Source organism: Fringilla coelebs (assembly GCF_963513975.1).
Source record: "Fringilla coelebs genome assembly, chromosome: 6".
Lineage (NCBI taxonomy): Eukaryota > Metazoa > Chordata > Aves > Passeriformes > Fringillidae > Fringilla > Fringilla coelebs.
The window spans coordinates 33020817-33038194 of record NC_140034.1 but is presented as its reverse complement, the minus strand read 5'-3'; the positions used below and the strand labels follow the sequence as shown (position 1 = coordinate 33038194).

The window sequence follows — 17378 nt, the reverse complement described above, 5'->3', positions numbered from 1 at the left end:
TTAGCCTCCCCTTAGGCAATTTATTAAATATTTCTGAGCAGGAAGGAACTGGAAGTATGAGAGCTGTGGGTTTCAGCTTGAAGGGGAAAATAAAAAACAGTTGTAAAAGAAAGAGGTGTTTAAGTCAATTTAACCTATGTTATTTTCAAAATTCAGGTGATATGCTCATAGAGTCCATGAGCTTTAGGCCAAATGTTTTTAAGAAGACCTAACTCCTAATGTTAAATATTCTTATAAAATAGTACTGCAGAAAATTTGAGTTCTGATCAAATGATTCAAGAAATATAATTTCTGTGAAAAGTAGTTTTCTTTCCTCCAGATTAAGGAAATACTTGTTTTGAAGCTTGTTACCCAGAAGAGTAATAAATTAAATACTGTCTGTCATCTGAGTGTAGCTCAGAGTGCACAAGCCCTCAGCTTGATGATCAAGTTTGTGATTGTGGTTCCAAAAACACAATGGCCAATCTCACAATGCCAAGAAATGGAGAATAATGACAATTTGCTACTCTTGCCTCTGATCAGCTTCCTCTGAAAAAAAAAAATTAGAAAGTCTCAAAACTTACTTATTTACAGTTCACATCCCTTTTTAGAGTGTGGAGTAACTCTAAAACTGTAGGGTGAATTAAAAAAAACCAACCAAAAAAAGCAACCAAACCAAAACCCAACACCCCCCTCGCACTTTTCCAAGTTGAACTGGAAACTGAATTGGCACAAATAAACTAGGCTATAAAATATTTGATAAGCCTTCTTCACAGTCCCCCCAGATAAGTTAGAAAAGCAAAATAAAATTATTTTACTCTTAAATCTGAGAATTTTCACAGTGCTCTTATCCACTCTTACTGAATGGATCAGATAGGTTGAGTGATGTGCAGCAATGCTACACAAAAGCTACATTTCAGCTGTTTCAGTCTTGAGACAAAGTAAATTTCCATCAACAGCAGAGGAAAAAAATTCTCAAATAGCCCATCATACTTTAAAAAGGAACAAATAAGAAAAAATATTCTTATTTGCTTTGTTACTACACAAAAGCAAATTCTGCACCATGTTTCATGCTACTGTTATAAGCACTTCAACTAACTGTGTCTTGTTCCGACAGAATTTCACATCAGTGTAGGAAAATTTTACAATCGCCCAAAACACCAAAACCAGTAAATACCTCCTGAGGAAAAATGGCAGAGAAAAAGTCAATTAATTTTGCTATTATTCCTGAAGCTTAAAATATTAGATTTGGAAACTGAGGCACTAAAATGCAATTACTATTTTCACACAATCAAGACAGGAGATAGAACTCAGGACACAGCCAGACCCACAAGAGGGGTCTCATGCTGTGCTACCTCTTGGCAGCATGGGGTATAAAACACCACAGCATACTGCAGCGGTACTCAGAATTGTACTGTCATGGTTTCTAAAAAGAGGATCCCTCAGCACTGCTCTGTAGTGAGCTAATTAATTCCTACTCACACCACTGCCTCTCACTGTTTCTAGAATGAAAAGTGAATTCTCCAACTCTTTTTCAGTTCCTTTCTATAACACCCATCCACGCATTCAATATTGCCTCAGATAGCTCTCCCAAGTCTCAATTTCCATTCACAGAAGTTTGAAATGCTCAATTTCAGCCTGCACATGCAAAAACCATCAGTGATATTTTGTAACTGAAGTTTTGATCACCCTTTAGCTGCACTCAGTTGTATCAGCTTCCAGTATCTAACTGGTAATCAGGCACATTAAAAAGCTGAGGTTTAACATTACTCCATTCCTTACCTTGCACTTGGTCCTGATCTTCTTTTCTGCTGTAATAAAATGACAGAAAAAACCATCATGCCTACTCCACCACATTGGGGGAAACATGGTTTTAAGGCAGATATCAGTATGGCTACCCTCCTCAGAACGCTGTTCTGTAAAAATCCAACAGCTACCCCTACCTGTCCTTTTCAACACACTCCCCTGCCCCTAATCCCTTCTGCTTGGAAACCTAAGATTCTGCCTCTGTATTGCTGTATTTCAAATGCACTAAGTAACAAGCTCTTATGACCTTCTGTAGGAACAGCACTGTTGCGCACATCATAAAAAAGCAGACACTGAGAACAAGAACAGCCCAGTACCAGGACATGTCAGAGCTAAAATGAAGTCTTTGGTATCCATGTCACTGCCCTTAAGATTTTCTTGGGTTTGATACACAAACAGGGCAAGTATAAAAAAACCCAGACAATTAATTAAAACCTGGCAGGTGGCATTCAAGCACAGTGTTGAGCACTGCTGGCCTAATCTGGCAATGTAAGCAACCATTCTGACACAAACTGTTCAGCTGCAAGTGATGAAGTGATGGCTTGTTTTTTCACAGGTTCCTTTTCAGACCTGCACAGAATTGCTCCTTTCCTAGGGAGCCTGCTGATAACTGCCATAGTAGATACTGTTATCTGCAGTTAGGAGAAGGGGAAATTAAAGCATGGCTGGAAAGGGTAAATCTTACTCTCTGTGACCCGATCAAGCCTGCTCAAGGTCACAGAGGGTAAAACTCTTTTCAGCTGCACTTTTCACCAGCTAGCCTGTGTACACACAATGAATTTCAGTCCAATTCTCAGCTGAAAGCAACCACATAATGAAAATCTGTCATCACAGCTGTCCCTTTTATTAAAGGCAGTTTCAAAGCCTATCTAATCAGAAACTTGCTTTTTAATCCCCAAGGATTCAGGGAGCCATAACTGAGGGATTATGGAATAACTAAAACACTGATATGTTCAGCAGAGGTAGTCAACATGCAATATCAATCCAGAAGTTGAGTATACTGCAAGGAACTTTGTCACACTGTAGCAATTTGTGCTATGTTTTGCATCAAAGCATTCAATTCTTAGGTTAGTGATTAACTGATGCTTAAAGAATTATTGATACTTAAAGAATTTGTTGCCTGGCCTCCAATGTGAAAGGTGAGGCATAAGGAACATTCCCACACCTACCAAACCTGAAAATCCCTACAGCTGGAGGCCAAATGGCTGATGTTACATCATCCAGATAAATCCAAATGCTATGTCTCTCTCAGTCCATTCATGCACCCTGCTGAAAATTGAGGAGAACTAGGACAAAAGGACTTACGTGCTTGTGTCTTGCACCACGTCAGGCAGGTTTTCTCTGTTGTAGTAGCTATAGCATTGATCACACACACGAGACAGATTTTCTCTGCAAGCTTCTATTTCCATTTTCTTGGTGGAGCAAGAGCTGCACACCAGCCTGCCACAGCGCCTGCAGTGATGGCGCCTGTTAAACTAAGCACAAGAGGTCATGGATGAGCCACAAAGAGAATTTACTGAAGTCTCCTCCTGGGTCTCTCTTTACTCGTGAGTAAACTTACTCCATTTGAAGAGAGGAAACACCATGCAGGTTAAGGCTTTTCAGAATTATACAGTAATTGATTCTCCCTGTTAAAATTCCTTTTTTGAAAAAAGCATAGCAAAGGAAAAAAAAATCAAACCCCAAACCCAGAGGCCAGTATTTAAAATACATTTGCAGCAGCCTTGGGCTTTCTATTACTTAAATTATCCCAGTTTTGATCACAAAGCTAATTAGATCATGTCCTGGAAAAGTTAAAAGCTCTAAGCTGTTTTTCCTGATGCCATTCTAGAAATTTCCAAATTCAAAAGCAGCAGATACACTTTTGAGAAAACAGTACTGTTTCTAAGCAGCAGAAGATAGCAGGCTGCCAGCACACCTGCAGAACTAAAAATTATTGTTCTCCCTTAGAGCACCCATGCAGTTCTCAAGTACTCTGTGAAACAATACTTTTTAGAAAAAGTGCAACCAAAAGCAAAGATTTCATTTTCTATACTCATAATCTGAATCATACAGTGATCTTGTTATTGTCTGCCAGCAGAGTCAACTAGACAGTCTTCTGGAATATTAATACTGCTGATATTACACATTTTTGAGATCCCATAATTGTCTTCTCTCTGATAACCAGATTTCCTCTTTAGGCTCTAACACTTCACAGAACACTGCAAGGAACTAATTCTTGCCAGTCTTCCTCAACCACTCTAAATAGAAGCCAATGGTTAAATACCAAAGGACTGGCAATCTTGTTGGGCCCATGGTGATGCAGACAAACCTGCTAAAGTAGCTCAGGTCTTTCAGGAAACAGACTATGAGAAAGTGCTCATATTAAGGTCAGAGTTCTAGGAATGTCTGTACTTCATTTTTGCTCCTTACCATAGTAAAGCGTTCAGTTTTGCAAACCATACATATAGCTTCAGTGTGATCAGGTATCCATTGCTGCTTGGGTGGTGGCTTCTCAGGAGGCACAAATTCTTGAGGAAACAAGTTCTGTGGCAGACTTCTGTCTCTGGGACTTGCAGATATGGTTACACCTGAAAATGAGCCAGGCCAAGAAAAATATGGAATGGGATTTAAGCTGTTTAATAGAGTCCCAAGTACCAGAAAACACTACAGACTCAATGAGGCTGGACGATCTTTCTGCCTCACAAGATCACCACTATCATTATCTTTCAGCTAGGCACAGCAGAGTAACATTGTATAAGGAATATATATGCTAGAAACTAAGATTGTAAACTTATAGTACTTCAATGCTGGCAAGCAAGAGAATGTACTTATTAAGAGACCTTTTCCACAACAATTAGAAAAGTGTAAGACAATGTGTCAACATCTGGTCTTGTATCACAAGCAGAGACTTGGAGGAAGAAGAAAAAATGGTCATTTGATACCAAAAAGTAATACAGGATAAAATAGAATCTTAAGTATACCCAGTGTTGACATTCCTGAAGACTGGGAGTTTCCTTGTTATCTCAGGGGAGATAGCAACAGCCTAGCCCTCCCTATTCTGGTTCCCTTTTCAATCTACCACTGGGAAATTAGTTCACAGAAGCAGGAATTTAAGTGTGGCCTTTGGCATCTTTGACCCCAACAATGAAATACTCATTGAATGAAGTTTACAATATCAGATAGGCTTTTAGTTTATATTATGTGAGTCAGTCACACAGCAGGTTAATTAAAAAGTACAATGTATCCCTGCAGCCCTGCAAGCCACCTTCTGTGTGCATGCATGTTAAACTAAAGAAGAACAAAAATCTCCATTTCACTAAAGCTCATTCTCATTCAAGTAGATACCAGATTGCAAACAAACATTAAAGGATTGTGCATTCAAGTTTTTTAACAGGATAGAGATATTAGGCTGACCATTGTAAGAAAAAACTGAAGAGCTATACAGCCCAATCCAAAACACTGCTGTCGCTTGATGTAAGCAAGAAGTCTTCATTTCAGGATACAGAAGCAGTAAATAGTTCAGACACCCTAAACTGTAGATCAGGATATCATTCTGCAGCTCTAGTCCAGGCCCATTACTTGCTAAGAATCATCACCCTTGGAGGTCTGAGGATATTCTGTTAGTCTTTCCCTGAGAGCACACAAAGACTGTGCATCTCTTGCATGAGTTGCTGCATAGAACCTGCAGAAGAGTTTCTGGTTGTTTCATAGCTACAAATATTCTCCAGTTGTTCTGGCTTAAATTACTTAGTTTTGATTTTTTTTGTGTCTGAGGACTGTGAGTGGAGCCTCTCAGACAATTCAAGGTGTGCTATTTTCCTCAGGTCACAAGAGCAATCCTAGGGAAAAAACTTCAAGGACTGTAGAATGGCATACCCAGGGAATGAACTGGGAGAAAATGGCTGGCAGGGGTTGATCCACACTTGAGAATGGGCTGGGAACCAGTCAGCAGGTGATGAGCAATTGTATTATACAGCATTTGTTTTTCTTGGGTTTTGTTCTTTTCTATTTTTCTTATCACCCTTTTCATCATCATTATTACTATATTTTACTTGATTTCAGTTAATAAACCTTCCTTACCTCAACCCACAGGTTGTACCATTTTCCAAATCTCTTCTACATCCCACATGTGAAGGGGCTGGTGGGGGAATGATCAAGCAGCTGTGGTTGCTGCTGAGGTTAAACCCCAAGAGGCACCAAGATCTTAACCTTACCAGTAGAGCTGACAGGAGATAGTTCTGATGATCCTGATTTAGACAATGCTTCACACTCCAATAACTGATTGACACTTTCTTGAATACGTACCAAAGAATCTAGGACAAAGAGAAGAAAGAGGAGAAAAAAAAATCAGAACAATACAGATCAATACATCTACCTGTCTTCACGAAGATTAGAGGAATCCATTCACAAGAGTATTTAAGAAGGTTAGCACAAAACAGGCCAATGTTTTGCATGCAAATTAGTCCACAGCAATTAATGCAAAACTGTAAAATATACAATTACCTAAAAAACAAAGAAAGGGATCCTTATTAAAGCAAGGGAGTAATGACAGCTATAGGAACAATACAGCAGAGATGTGAAAACAATTAATATAAGATGCTCATGGCAAATATGAAATGCTTCACATTGCAGTGGATGGAACGTGCATACTTGCAAAGTTATTGATCATTTGGCAAGAAGAGAGTTAAGTCTGATGCTTTTATGTTAGCAAGAGTTGTATCTTCAAATCCCAAAATGAAGCCAACACTTGGAAACTGGCATAATGCAAATTGGTACCATATCAGCAGGTATAAAAAATATAGATAGGTAGAGAACCCCATATGTTTTTAATACAGTGACACAAAAGCTTTGGAATGGATCTGCAGCACCCTCTGCTGTACCAGTTCTAAAACCTTAAAAGAAGCCAAGTGCACGAGACTCAAAGACAACATGGATGAGAAGGTATTGGCAAGCCAGAGAGGAGAACTGTAACAAGATTGTTAAACAGAACTACGAGTCTAGAAGCTTTCTATATGAAAAAGGAATAGGACTCTGATAGGAGGAAATACTACAGAAGACTAAATCCTCATTCTACTTGAGGACAGATGTCGTTGGCTGCAGGCTTTAGAAGTGCTTAAGTTATAAGTGACTTTGTGTTAAACAGGAGTAAAATAAAACTGATGAGTATTACACAAGAAAAGAAACCTCAATAAGGAACAACACAAAAAAGTCTGAGAAACTTTTGGAGCTGTTGGTCCTTGAAAACATCCATTTATAAGAAAGGCAAAGACTTTAAGAACACGTTCTGGGCTAGCGGGAGACTAGAGGCACACATCTAAAACATATTATTACATGATTGCTGAAATTATTCTGGGATGATTTTGGCCCTTTTTTCCCCAAATGAAAAGCAGCATTCTGACAGACAGTTACCTGATCTCTTTTCCTTTAATGTGAAAGGGAAGTTGAGAGCTTTTTCTGCATACTTGGAAAGCAAACTGTCAATGTCTTCTACAGTAATACCAATTTCCTGCCCAGCTAAGAGCTGGTGCAGTGTCTTCACAGCTGCAGCTACCCAGTCCACCTTCATATTCATGAGGAGCTGTTCCAGCATGAGCAGTGGCCTTGAGGAGAGGTGGAAGTAGTTAACACGGGAGACCTCAGGCAGAGTCAGCAACACCTGAGACACAAGAAAAAAAATGTATCATAAAATTACACACCTTTAAATATGTGGTTCTGCGAGATTAAAGACAAGAAACTAGAGCAATAACTTATGCAGAGAATGGAATGACAGTTGGAGGTCAAAAAAAGGGGGTGGGACTTCTCAGACCAATTTCTACTTCTGTTACAGAATTACTGAGAGGATTTGCAGAATCACTTCACTTCCACTTTCCATTCTGTAAAACACTGCCTTATTTCAGAGAATACGGAAGAGTGAAACCTGTGACCCTGTGGCAAGTGTGTTGTTGCAGAGTACAGCACATTCTCTTATTAAAATAAACTTATAATAAGCATATTAACCCAATCCTTATCCTTCTATCATTTGAGGAAATGTTAAGAGGAGAAAATAAGAGCAATTCTCCTCTAGATGGACAGTTAATATGGATGCTTTTCAAACTGAGTCATATCTTTAGAAGGAACAAGTAAAGAAACAGGCAGCCCAGCAAAATACTGTTGTGGCCCACACTGGAGCAAGCTGCTGTTTACAGTCCTACACAGAAACAGACATGACCAAAAGCACTGCATTTTGTTTGCTAGATATCTAAGGTTATCTGCTGATTAGTGCATCTATTAACAGGCTGAGCACAGAACCTGTGTGACTTCTGTAAAGGCAGGGGCCATCCAGAAAGAGGAGTGATACTCTCCACCACAGATACACGGCACTTGGAAGAAACATGAAGTCAAAAAACCACCACACAGGTGAGCATATGTAGGACATCTGGTGTTACTGATAGAGTAAGTTGAGGATACTTCCTTCTTCACTTGGGACAAAGATAGCTACTTTTCTGATAAACTCCACAATTTTATTTTTTTCCATGCTATCCTCTTTCAGCTTGTGCGTTCGTCCATTCCCCATAACTCAAACCCAAGACTGCTGTGTTCAAACTATGGAACTGCAAAAATGGAGAAAGGAAAGAGAAGCTTTAAGCCATCCCTAACTTTCTTTTGGATCCTGAGACTCAGGATCTTAGACCTGGGGTGGTGAGAATGCTCTGGTAAAACCTATATTATGACAATACCATGCATTACAAAATTACTTATACAGTTATTTGTTGCTGTTAATCCCTCAAGGCAGGGGTTTTAGTGACCTTGGATCCTATATAGAGTGCCTGGATTTCATTCCGGCGTGCCGTTGTCAGACTGGCATAGAAGTGAGCAGTGAGGTAATCAGCCAAGAAGTGAGAGGCCACCAAGTTTGGATGCTGGTCCAGGGACTGCTCACTGATGGCAAGGCAAACACCAGGGTCTTCGATTCTCTGTAAAAGCTACAAAACCAAACAAAACACAGTGAAACTCTACAACATTCCTGGAAGGAAGCTTTCTGTCCACAACAGTTTGTTACCCTACAGTGTTCCAGCAAGCAAATTAATTCACACTCTAAGTGACAGCTCCACCATTATTAAAATCAGAAATGTTCACACCACTAACTTTGGCACAGCTGACTGATTCATGTTATTAGTTTCACTTCTGATTCTTCTGCTTAAGCAGCACTGACATACTTCATTATGATTTTTCAAATGAAAGGAGCCTTGTATTTCCATGAAAGTGACATTTACACTATTAGGTCCAAGAACTAAATTGCCAAGCTGGATTTTTACTTAAGCATAACAGGGGAGAGCTGGGATCCTAAAAGCTTATCTAAGCAAGTAACATCTCTTGAGCGTGGAATCAAAAATACCATGAAAACACACACAGTGAAGGCAGGCAAAACAGAAGTCAACTTATTTGATCTATGGATATGAGACTGAGAACCTCTTGCTATTACCTGCAACGCCTTTTCCATGTCTCCCATCTCCAGTAAGTGGAGAAGGTGCTCACGGTGAAAGTTGATCAAGTCTTCTCTTGGGACAGGATACAAGTGTCCCCATTCCTCACATAATTCATAATCCTAAAGAATTAAAAAAAAAAAAAAATTAAAAACAAAAGGACAAACTCTACCCTCCCTGACACAGTTGCTTCTGCCAAAGTTCTGATCAAGAGATTCTGCAGCTTAGACTCCTCTCCCAGATAAAAAAAATAATAATTACACTGACAAGGGAAGATGATAGCCAATTTAATCACTCACAGCCTGCATTTAAAAAAATACCTTGTTTACCTGTAAAGTAAACAAGCTAAAACAAGCTAGTTTTCAGAAAGACACTTAAAGCCAGCCAGATTTACAATATTAGCATTTCCCTAATAATCACATCTGTATTATGACCAAAGTTATGCTACTTTAAAATCTTCAAAATTGTAGAAGAAAAGAACAGGTTATATCTCAGGAGTAAGAGTTTAAACTACAACTTAAGAATTATTGGTTACATGTAAATCTTGATGTTAAACACAGATCTCTATTTGTTTCTGTAGCACAGAGCTCAGTAAAGGAATCCTTCCTCCCAAGGTAATCTCCACTGATAATTGTTTTATAATGCCATTTCAACGAATTTATTTACTTGAAGTTTAATGCATTCTAATTCAACAAAATTCACATGCTGATGTCTAACCTTTGCTTTCAGAATGATATTCATGACAGCCTGGGGGTCATCAGTGCAGGCTTTTTTCAGATCCTGCCAGTCATTCCACAATGGTTCATTTTGCACATCCAAAATCTGAAAAAGTTAATATTGAGTAGCATAAATTATAGAATTTCAATTTATGCAATCAATAGCCTAAGAAAACAGCTGAGCTCATCACATCAAGAGCTGCTTCATAGAAAGAAAAAGTCAAAAAGGAGACCACATTTAGCCCTTTTTAAGGATGATGTAACGTCCTTGAACTCAAAAAAAAAAATCTCCACAGTTTTCACAGATATGAGTCTACAAAGCACATTTATAAGGGAAGGTTTCTGAGAGATTAGGTGGCAACAATTATGGATGTAAAAGTACACATTTACTGCAGACATTGCTGGCACTAACAGAGAGACAAGTGAGCTGTCAGTTAGCAGAACTCCCACCAGACAGAACTCAGCAGGGATGGCTCCTTATTTTGCTGTTTGGCTTTTCAGTCTGTGCTGAACTCCAGAGCAGCCTATCTGACTCCAGGGTTTCTGCACTACACTGCAGTTAGAAGAACTGATTGCAATACAAACTTGCCCCTTGGACCACTAGTCTTGTACACCATCTGCCTTTCTCAAATTTGTCAAATGATTAACTGTCATGGAAAGCTTCCAGAGGCTTTAGAATTTACATAGAATGGAAAATACTTTGCAAAACAATCAGACTCACAAAAATGTTTATATCTAAACATGTTTGCAGACCAGAATGCTAATAGGTGAGTGGGAAAGTTGTGAAGGATGGAAGCTGAGTGTTAATTGCATACTATAGTACTTCACATGAACTGTTTTGGATAAAAGACTTGAAAAGTTTTCATGACCAAAAAAGAACCAATGGCTAAAGCTTCTCAGTGGGCAAGCAATATCCGCTTCCTGCTGCCTATTGCATCTCACTGGTTACTTGAAGAATGACTTTGTACCTTTTGATAAACCTGAAGTTCTTTCTTCCTGCTCTGCAGATTGGCTTTTAGTTCATGAGGTATGCCCAGATCAGAAATACAGAAAGCTAGAATTTCCAAACAGGCATCAAGGGGCCATTTGTCCAGACAGCGCAGGGCCAGTCTACTTCTCAACACTGCATTTTCTACAGGGAACAAGTATTGCCAACCATCCTTATCTGTGGAGGAAACAAAACACTAACTTAAAATTTAGTTGCTATAATTTGGAAAATAAAATAAAATCCTTGCTGGATCACATCAACCAAAGAAATACTGTCAGGGCTGAAAAATCTTTGTAAGAGTTATCCCAAGCATCAAATTTTTGGGAAGCGTCCAAAGTTAGCACGAGGTACTTACTATTCAGACTCCAAAAGGCACCTTTTACAGATCACATCATCTATGCATAACAATGACACTGCTGTAAGAGATGTTCCATTAACAGTACAATGATTACTGTGTCCTGATGTATTCAGCTCCTCACATAAAAATAACACAATGGATGCATTCCAGTTCTCTTGTACTAAATTGGTCATGATTTGCACATTTGTGAAACAGAAACAACAAACAACACCATCAGAGAAAGCAAATTCAGGATAAAGAAAGGAAAATTATCTATTTCCATCTCTGGATTTGCCCAAGGACCGCTGCTTTAGTTTCTGTGTTTTAATCCAGGCTGCCTTCTTTATTTTTAAAAAATGGATTAAGGAAAAAAAGAGGAAAAAAGCCTGACTTAATCCTTCTTACCTTCAGCAGCTGCACAACTCAGCACAGCATCCTTCACCTTGACTATTTCCTCCACATCCTGACAGTACAGATCCAAGACCTTCAGAGCTCTGTCCCAATCCTTTGCTGCAAGAGCTTGTTCAAAGACTCCCGTTAAAACTTTAACAGCTGAGGTGGAATGTAATCCTAGGAGAACCACAGACATGTATGCCTTGCCAGAGAAAACAGCAGCCAAACTGCTACCTTCCTCTTGATTCCCAAGTGGGTCAAACATAGCAAGAAGAAATCGTTCCAATATTGGGAATTCCTTCAACAATGCCTCACACTCCCTGGAAATCTGTTCCAAGCCTAAGGGCACTTCCCGTTTGCCCCGAAATTCCATCCAAGACAAACTTGATTTGTGACTTTTCTGTATATTAGATGCACTTAGACATGCCACTGTAGCCATTAGCTTCGACTGAGACTTCAGGAAGTCCAGGGAGGAGGCAGTCAGTGTGTGCTGGCTCAAGTCATTCAGAGAGGATGAGGCCTGAGCGGAGACATCCTCAGAGGTCACTGCAGAATTGTGAACAGGTATTTCAACATCTGGCAGGCAGTGACAGGCACACTGGTGTGTCAAGTTGCTGATGCTGGTCAGAAGAGACTTTGCCTGGCTGTTTTGCCTTGCACTGCACAAGGACAGTGGTTCACAACAAGAGTTAACAATGACTTGCTGCACATTCACGTTCAACCCTTCTTTAGCCAAGAGAGAAGAAAGCCTGTAGAATTGAAAACAGAACCAGCTTACCTAGCACATATAAAAGGTACTTTGTAATTACATATTTTCATAAAACTCCCAAATGCTTTAAGAACAAAAGCCCCCTAATATTCTTCACAGGTATATGCACAAAAAGATTACGTATACTATTTTAATTCAGAGCTTATGTTGCCATTCCTTCACAGAAAAGGAAATTACTCCTCAAACATTGACTTTTACTTAAATGCAAGCTGCTAAAATAGTTCACCATTAGTGCTCATCTTTTTAAAAGCTACCTCATCAAATCAGACAGTTTCCATGCCTATCTAATTTAAAAAAAATGCATATAATTCCACTCTCACTTCATAACAGATAGTAATTGTTAAAAATATGGAGCCACTATTCTCCCAATCAAAAGTCCTCAGGCTGATGGAGAAGGCACTGACTAAGCTCCTCCCTGCACACCAATCCTTGCAGCATCAAGTGATCAGCCAGTGGGACACAGCAGGCTGTACCACCTGTGATAAGTAGCCAAAGAACTTAATCATGGCTGAGGTAAAAGTCACCAGTACCAAAATAACCTACAGGAGTACATAATCTGAAAAAGCACTCACCTGTCAGGATGAACTTGTCTCTCAAAAACAAGCTGGGAAAGCAGCTGAGTTGGACTCTGCTGTAACAGTATAAATGGGTTTCCCACTTTCACTTCTGCTGATACATCTTAGGGAAAAAACCACCAGAACATTTATTACAATAAAACACATTAGCTGAATACACTAACCAACTTTTATTTTAGGAATATAAACTTTAAGGACCTGAGTCTAAATGACTTTGACTAAATTCAGAGAGTTCTAAATTCACATTACAATGGTAAAATCCAGAGTAAATTGCAAGGCATTTGTGATTATGATATGCCTCTCAATCTTGGCAACATTATGTCGGACATATTACCAAAATGGGTAGAGCAGAGATTCTTCATCCTTTAAGCAAGATCTAGGTTCAAACAGTTTAGCAACTCTACTTCACACTTTCAACAAAATATGTACCTGTGGTGAGAAGTAGAAAACATGCAGAATTATTTCCTGATGAGTCTCTAGATGTAGACTGGTGAGTTCATGCTCTACCAAAGTCAGTTAGCAAGGGCAGAGGGAACTCACAGGTGTACAGGTACTTTTACAAAGGAGTGAAACCCTGGCCACTACTGCTGGAAAGCATTTTTAGTCACTACTGAGTTATGTCAAGGAACTTTGGACACATTCTCCTAAGTTCACCTTTTCTTTTCATCTTCCAACACAGTGAGATTTCCTCCAAACTCACCCAGCCCTTGAATATTTTTGTGCAATTTTGGCTTTGGCAGTTAGCCAGTGAGGACTAAATCACGTCCATACAGGAGTTCCGGCTGGCATGGCAGTGACCTGAGCTGAACCAGCATGTCTGCAAACAGATCTCTGCCCTTTTTTCTTATCCTCTTGGGAATGTATTCCCTGAAATCAGTACTATGGAATTTTACATTAGTGCAGCTCAATTAGTGTCAACTTTAAAACATGGATAAGCATTTTTACTCTGAGCACAGTGAATTGTTCTGCTCTTCTGACAGCTTTATGTGCTGATGGTACATTCCTTTTCATGGACCATCATCTGCTGATTCTATAAAAAATTCTGCCTGGTTACCTCTGCATGGCCTTCTACACACTCTTTGCGTATCCCTGTGGAGCAGCAGAGCGCCTGCTGCCTCCAAGAGAGCTGTAAGTCATACAGCATGCTGATCTACTGGATGCAAAAATCAATCTCGCCTTACAGGGGTAGTGCTAAGAATTTTTGGATTTCAAGGGCTGTTTGTTTTGTGTACACTCTAAGTGGAGTGCAGAGTCTGGGTCAGTAGTTAGCATTTCTGTTCTCATTTTCCCACTGACATCAACTACTTTCATGTGAGCTGTGGCTGGTCTAGGTGTTATGAAATAAAAATTAAAAAAAAGTAATAATCAGTTGAAATCAAAAGCAGAGGTAGTAGGTACATTTGGCAAGGAATCATTTTTGCACAATTACTTCCCAGAATTTGGCCAGACTATACAGTCTGAGTATCTCTGCCTAGGCTCAGACTTTCCAGCAGAAACCCCTCACCTAGCTCTGCATTCAAGCTTCGTAACACCACAGCAGCCAGCGTAGTGATGTAGTCAAGGAAGGCCTTCACAAAGTTGGTCGGCATGTTGCTCTCTGGCAGGCCTTGGGTATTCTGGTCAAGAGTTCTCAGCAGGAGCTGTGTTTGCTTCCAAACGAGGTGCTTCTCCAGCTCCATCGGTTTGAGAGAGCCCTGCTCCACCAAGGTGCCAAGCAGGCTCCCTTTGGAGTCTGGTTTAAGAGAGCAGACCAGATTCAAGAATGAAATGTCAAGAAGAAGGGAGACAGGGAGGTGGGGAAGAAAGAAAGAAATGCTTTAGCTTCATTTCCTCTCTCTAATTATTGATCTCAGTGAAAGCATTATAATTCAATTGAAACCAAGAGAAATTTTCACAGCAGAATAAAACTATAGTTCATCTAAATTGGTAACCACAGCTCTGAGAAGTCAGAACTATATTAAGGCAGACACAAAATATATCTAGTTTTGTGTCATTAACATTTATTCTAAAACGCAGGTGCTGATCAATCCTTGAGCTCCATAACATTTAGCTCTTAGAGCTCTCCTAGATTTTTGCTCATTAAATATTTTAAGAACACCAAAAAGCCATTTAGAAATTTGGTGACTAGACGAGAAACACCTGTGCTATATAATGAAGAGAGCTGTAAGAAAAAGCAACTGTGGAAAAGATTAGATGTTTTATGACAGTCCTATAAAAATTGGAAGGTAGTATGACATTACAAAGGTTTTGTAAGTTTATCTTCATTTTTGTTACAAAAAAAAAAAAGATAAAAAAGCAAGAGTAAGAATACACCTGATTATCTATAAGGTGCCACATAAAAATACACTTAAAAGAATTCCTTGCTAGGATTGCATAGAAATAGAACAAATAACATCTCTGACAAGTTCAGAATTTCAGCTGCAAAAACAAATATAAGAATTACAGATAAAATTCACCCTTTGCATTTATGATTTTAAAAATATATATTTGTGCATATGTCAAAGAGCATTACTACTGGATTTATAGCTGCCTGGAAAAGCCAAAGCAAAAATTTAGAACCATACATCAATCAGTCTTTTTGTTCACAAAAATAACTCACCCACAGAACGTTCAACACATGTCAGTGCTTTTAGGATATGATCCAGGTTTTGTGATAAAACAATTTCATTAGTAATACTTTCTTCAGTCAAGGCCGGGTAGCAAGCTTGCAGAAGGTCTACAATACTGCATCGAAAATGACTCCCTATTTTCTCATCTGACACCTCTACAAAGAGGGGGAAAAAAACAACAACTATAACAAAGAAACAAGTATTTTTTGCATAGAAGAAGGCCCACAAAACCAGAAGTGTATGATAATACAAAAAACCAGAGCATTTCAGATGATTCAGAATTGAGCTTGGGTCACATCCCCCTTCGCCTTTTCTATTATAAATACTGAGCTAAAACATGGAAAGCTTGAATTTACATTGCAACAGAAGACAAAAATTTGATTTAAACATATTTCAACAGAAAGCCTTCTCAGCAAAACATACTACCTGGTCTGGATTGACCTTGTGATGTACAGGAGTAGTTGAGAATTTTACTTATTTGCTGGAGAACTGCTGGAAAACCCTTTACACCTTCAGAGTGCAGTAGAACAAAGTCAGGTCGGTGGCCTGGAACAGTCATTGTGCAAAGGGAGACAAAATCAAATTTAGAAGTGGAAAAAAGAGGCACCAACATGAAAGTACAAAATGAGATTTAATTAAGGCTTGGGTGTTAGCAGTAACAGCACAACACAGAGAGGCATTTTCTGTTCCCAGGCCCATGCTGATAAACATAAAAATCAAAAGCCTACCCCGAGTTTCAAGGCTGTTGTAGAGTCTTCTTTCTGCTGTCTCCAGAAGTTGTTTACATGTCTTCCAGAGATGGCACTGAGTACAAGCTAGGTCAAATGCTGCCATTGCTGAAGGACTGAGGTCCTCAAGGACTTCTCGCAGAGGATCAGTATGCTCCAGTTGGATGTTCCTGATCCAGAAGTTTTCTTGAAGAGCAGGGGCAAGACTTCCAGAAGTTGCAAGCAATTTATCAGTAACATCCGAGATGGAATAAAATACCATACCTGCAGGTGTCATCAAAAACACACAATCATTGGTTAAGAGCATAATTAGATCAGATCCTGTAAAGGCTAACTACTTTTTAATCCTTATAGAAAATAATTCCATACGTGGCCTGCTTCATGGACACATCAATTAGTGTAGAATGGATGCAACTAACTGGGCATCAACAGCAAATTTTCAGCATTCATAGTCTCCTTCTAACCCAAAGAACCACCACTTAACCTTCTGAACAAACATTACACTCATTTTGACATTATTCAAGTTGCTCTCTTGGATTTTTCGTTTCTCCCGAACCCTTTGGGAGAACTCAAAAAGCCCAGTCCTCACCAGCTGCTGCTGCATTCCCAATAGCTTGCAGTGTTGAACGGCCAGTGCCAGATTTCCTGATGCCTCCAGTGCCATCTGATGCTTGATTCTCAATATTGTGCTCCACTCTTGCCATTTCTCGTACTGCCTCTTGGTAACGCTCCATGAAAACCAGTTCACCATAGCAAGGGGAAGTCTCCAGATTAAACATCAAACCCACCTTTCAAAAGTAACAACAGATGTAATTACAAAGCACGTCAAATGAAGCTTTCAAAGGTCAAGGAGCTTGGGGGGGGCTTTAGAGGAGACAAAGGAATAAAACAAGTACTTTAACTGCAAAACGCCTCCACAGACACAACAGGCTGAAATGGTGGGGTTTTCTCCTAGAGACTTTTAAGTGCCTGAAAAGCAGACCTTCAGAGATGTTTTTCAACTATTATTATAAAGCTTACCTATTATTTGTTG

The 17378-nt window shown here is 39.4% G+C and overlaps 1 protein-coding gene across 1 annotated transcript in view; it reads right to left on the bottom strand.

The window, feature by feature from the left end:
- Positions 1 to 17378, bottom strand: part of ZFYVE26 (zinc finger FYVE-type containing 26) — a 47128-nt gene that overhangs the window by 13825 nt on the left and 15925 nt on the right. The window contains exons 14-29 of the mRNA XM_084208436.1: positions 16935 to 17133; positions 16346 to 16609; positions 16044 to 16163; positions 15608 to 15772; positions 14513 to 14740; positions 13006 to 13111; positions 11677 to 12413; positions 10915 to 11111; positions 9948 to 10052; positions 9230 to 9352; positions 8553 to 8729; positions 7177 to 7423; positions 5982 to 6080; positions 4198 to 4355; positions 3091 to 3260; positions 1762 to 1790 (exon numbers count right to left, since the gene is read on the bottom strand). Coding sequence (XP_084064562.1) covers positions 1762 to 1790; positions 3091 to 3260; positions 4198 to 4355; positions 5982 to 6080; positions 7177 to 7423; positions 8553 to 8729; positions 9230 to 9352; positions 9948 to 10052; positions 10915 to 11111; positions 11677 to 12413; positions 13006 to 13111; positions 14513 to 14740; positions 15608 to 15772; positions 16044 to 16163; positions 16346 to 16609; positions 16935 to 17133 — 3124 coding nt within the window. The remainder of the gene's footprint in view (positions 1 to 1761; positions 1791 to 3090; positions 3261 to 4197; positions 4356 to 5981; positions 6081 to 7176; positions 7424 to 8552; positions 8730 to 9229; positions 9353 to 9947; positions 10053 to 10914; positions 11112 to 11676; positions 12414 to 13005; positions 13112 to 14512; positions 14741 to 15607; positions 15773 to 16043; positions 16164 to 16345; positions 16610 to 16934; positions 17134 to 17378) is intronic.